This window comes from Arachis ipaensis, chromosome B07, assembly GCF_000816755.2.
Source record: "Arachis ipaensis cultivar K30076 chromosome B07, Araip1.1, whole genome shotgun sequence".
In the NCBI taxonomy this organism is placed as follows: Eukaryota; Viridiplantae; Streptophyta; class Magnoliopsida; order Fabales; family Fabaceae; genus Arachis; species Arachis ipaensis.
The window spans coordinates 75870187-75874260 of NC_029791.2; the positions used below are offsets into that span (position 1 = coordinate 75870187).

Sequence of the window (4074 nt, forward strand, 5' to 3'; positions counted from 1 at the left end):
ATAATTGTATTTACTATTTATATTTTTCATTTATTTTCTATGTATATCCTTTTTTGGAATTTTTTAATAAGAATATTGGAAAAAATATATCATTTTATTCTAGAAACAAGACTTTTAGAAAAGACAAATTAATAAATAAACTAAAAATCAAATCGATGGTAAAAATTTGCCTTAACAATTTTCTGTTAAAAGTGACCATTTAACAAACTTATCAAAAACACTAAAAGAACTGATGTTGTGCATACGTATATGAATCGCAAAAAGAATATGAATATGGAAACTCACCCAGGCAACTAGATTTTGCTCCCTTGCTGGTCTAGTATTATCAATGGCTCTCCTTCCGGTGATCAATTCGAGCAACACAACGCCGAAACTATAGACATCTGATTTTACTGTAAGCTGCCCAGTTCTTTGATACTCGGGAGCGCAGTATCCATAAGTTCCCATCACTCTTGAAGACACATGAGTCTTGTCCCCTGTTGGTCCAAGCTTTGCGAGTCCAAAATCTGATAATTTTGCATTGAAATCCCTATCCAGCAAAATATTTGAGGATTTTAAGTCACGGTAGATCACTGGTGGATTGGCTTTGTCGTGAAGATATTCTAACCCTTTTGCGGCGTGTAATGCTATTTTCATTCTTTTGAACCAATCTAGTGGCTTTTGTTGTGGAAGAAGATCTGCATGAAATAATTTTATGCTAGAATGTTTGTTATAACTTATAATGGTGTTTTATAAGCCAGTGTATTGTTTTTCTTGTTAAGAAAATATGCAATACTGGAATAAAATTTTCTTCGTTTCTAAAGTATATTTAATGTGGTTTATAAAAAGTAGTTATAATTGATTCATTTTGTAATGTATGTAACTTTCAATTATTATAAATGAAAATGAATAATTGCAATACATATTAAATGTAACAAGAGCATACAAAAATTTCTCTTGCTACTTGTGACTATACATACAATGCAATAATAACTAGGAAAATATTGAAATAACAAATTCATTCAGAATTAAATTCCCATAAAATAATGATTTATTATGTATTTAGTTTTATTAAAAAATTTATGATACAAATATTTAATCATAGTTTTTTTATAAATTAACAAAAAAATTTAATTTAGTCTACTTAGTTTCTTAAAAGTAAAATTATATGAATAAAGTATGTTATTAGATTACTATAATGAACTGTATCAATGGAAACATTACTATTTATTAAAACATTTTAAAATGTGAACAATAAAAATGAGACGAGGAGAGAATCTTACCGAGAAGATGGTCCTCAAGAGATCCCAATGGCATGTACTCGTATACTAATAGTCTTTGATCTCCATCAGCACAATATCCAATTAGATTCACCAGATTCTCATGGTGTAACAAGCTCAACATTAACACTTCAACAAGGAACTCTCTGTTCCCTTGCAATCCATTCCTGTCAAGTTGCTTTACAGCTACTTCCTGTAGTTAATTAATTTAATAAGAGAACAACTAGGGAATCAAAAATATATCAGCTAAAAATCAGCTAAAATGTGTTTGAGTTCCATGAAAAATTGGATTTTGGTTTGTCTCCGTGATCTCAGGAGCAGTTTTCAGACATATTATTCAAAAAGTGATTTTAATTAAACGGTTTTGTTTACTTTTTGGCTGGTTACATTTTGGTTCCATATATTTTTTCATTTAATAATTAATTTCACAATTAGAAATCAATTTTCTTTTCATATAAAATACTAAAAAAGACGAAACGTATATAATAGTGAGCAACTAAATAAATGAATAGAGATTCACCAACATTACGGGTAAGTTTTATTATACTTCTATCATTAGTAAATAAATATTTAATATTATGAATTTTATCAATTTAGTAAAGGTTTATAAAATTTTGAAGTGAAAATATATTCAATATACAAAGAAATAATGATCTTACTTGGTTTGTCTTTTCAAGTCGTCCTCTATAAACCCTACCAAATCCACCTTCCCCAATTAGGCACTCCTGCCTGAAGTTCTTTGTAGTAGTAGCTAATTCACGAAAAGTGAACGTTTGTGCAGCAATGTTATTGCTTCCTGTGTCTTTGTTTCCTTCTTTGTTTAATATTTTAGATTCTGTTTGTTGGCCTCCCCTTGCCTTGTTCTGATAATTATTATTATCTGCACAACATTAAAATGAGTATTATACGGCACATTGTGATCCTTGTGGTGTTATTTTTTTGAGTGTTTGTAACTAAATTTGAGTTCGTTATGGCTATTATAGTCCATTTTAGCGTTGATATATGCCTTGTGGCCCGTTTTGGTTCTCATGAAGTTAGTCAAGTTACAACCAAAATTAAGTGGAAACCAGAATCTCACTGTAAATTGCTATATGATGTGGTTGTAGACCGTAGTTTAAAACATGGATTATGTTTGTACATAGTACAACAGCAACAAGTCTCACAATGAAAGATAGGCTACATGGATCAAATGGTTTTGTGCTCTATAAATAAAAGATTGTAATAATACTTATAATATAGATTTTTTCTAGAAGCCCTCATCAGAAGAAAATTAGGTAGATGATATGATGATGAAAACATATAAGATATAACTTTATTTGTGTTAATGTTAACGTCCATTCAAGAAATTCTAATACTACGTCCCTTTTTTATACATGATAATTCAAGGTATCTATTTGTAATAAAATAAACGAAAAAGTATAATAAATCAGGGAAAGTAACGATAAGAAATGACAATTGTATCATATATATCCATGGTACATCAAAATGAATAAACGTTAGGTTCATACTTTGATGATGATGATGATGATGTTTGGCTACTTCCTTGAGAGGTTGATGAGGCGTTTCTGCTTTATGGTGTTGATTATTATGATCACTCCTCCTTGACCTCTTTTCTGTCTTCTTTTCATGGCTTGAAAAACATGAAAAGCAACTCATTATTTCTCTAACCTCTATTTGATTCAGATATATAACTCAATCTGGAAAACTTAAACAATGAATATATCAAATTATTTGGATCTCTTTTTAAAATCCTAGACTAGAGATCCATAATAATTGCTAGCTGCCTTTCCTCATCTAAATCTCTGTTCTGACAAAAAAAGGTGCTAAAATTTCAAGTTGATTTGAAAATTGGAGAATGAAGAACTTGGAGATCCTATATAGTTTGGACTGTTGGTTTCTTTATCTTAGAAACCATGTAAAAAAGGAAGCACCAAATTAAAACAAAACAAAACAAACAAAACGGACAAAATAGGAAGGGTATCAATGTATTAAAGGACAACCCGATTGAATAAGTAAAATCCAATTATCAATCAACAATATCTAACTAAATTCTGTGTTACCAACGTGGACCTAACAACTTATGTAACAAACTGCACTAAAGATTGAAACGGGGAAACCATGGAAGGAGAAGTGGGTCAGGTCAGGACGTCAGGTCAAGCATGTTGATGTAATTTTATGGTTTTAGCGCATAAAATGGCGATGAAAGAGGGAATAAGTTGTGGATTTTGGATATGCATGCAAACTGCTATGGAAGAGAAGAAGAAAGAGAGAGATATGAGAGGATTAGAGGTCATGATTTTTTTGAAAGATTCAACAAAAGATCTCAGTATTTTAAAATTATTTTTTATATTAAATTATAAATCTTAAATTTTAAATTCTAAAATTTAAATTCAAAAATAAAAAAACCTAAAGTTTAACTCTAATAAATTCTAAATCTTCAAAAACATGAATTAAGAATTACAAAATTAATTAATGTTAATTTATTAAAAATTGATTTTTCATATTATTCTTTCTTTATATATAGAATTTCTATAGCTTTTGTTTTAATAGTGTAAATACAAATTAAAATTTGAGTAATTACCCAAATCAGTCTCCAAAGATTTTAAAAGCAGACATTTTAGTCTCCAAAAAAGATTAATACACAGATTAATCCCCAAGGTTTTACTCCGGCAGACAAATCAGTCCTCAATTCATTTTCCGGCAGAGTAATTACCTAGATCACCCTCTAAAGATTTTAAAAATGGACATTTTAGTACCCAAAAAAATTCACACATACATAGTCACTTAATAATAATAATAATAATAATAATAATAA

General features: G+C 29.2%; 1 protein-coding gene across 1 annotated transcript in view; it reads right to left on the bottom strand.

The window, feature by feature from the left end:
• Positions 1-3529, bottom strand: part of LOC107608181 (probable serine/threonine-protein kinase PBL25) — a 4532-nt gene extending 1003 nt beyond the window's left edge. Inside the window, exons 1-4 of the mRNA XM_016310053.2 lie at positions 2768-3529; positions 1919-2139; positions 1263-1452; positions 286-677 (exon numbers count right to left, since the gene is read on the bottom strand). Coding sequence (XP_016165539.1) covers positions 286-677; positions 1263-1452; positions 1919-2139; positions 2768-2915 — 951 coding nt within the window. The 5' untranslated portion in view covers positions 2916-3529. The remainder of the gene's footprint in view (positions 1-285; positions 678-1262; positions 1453-1918; positions 2140-2767) is intronic.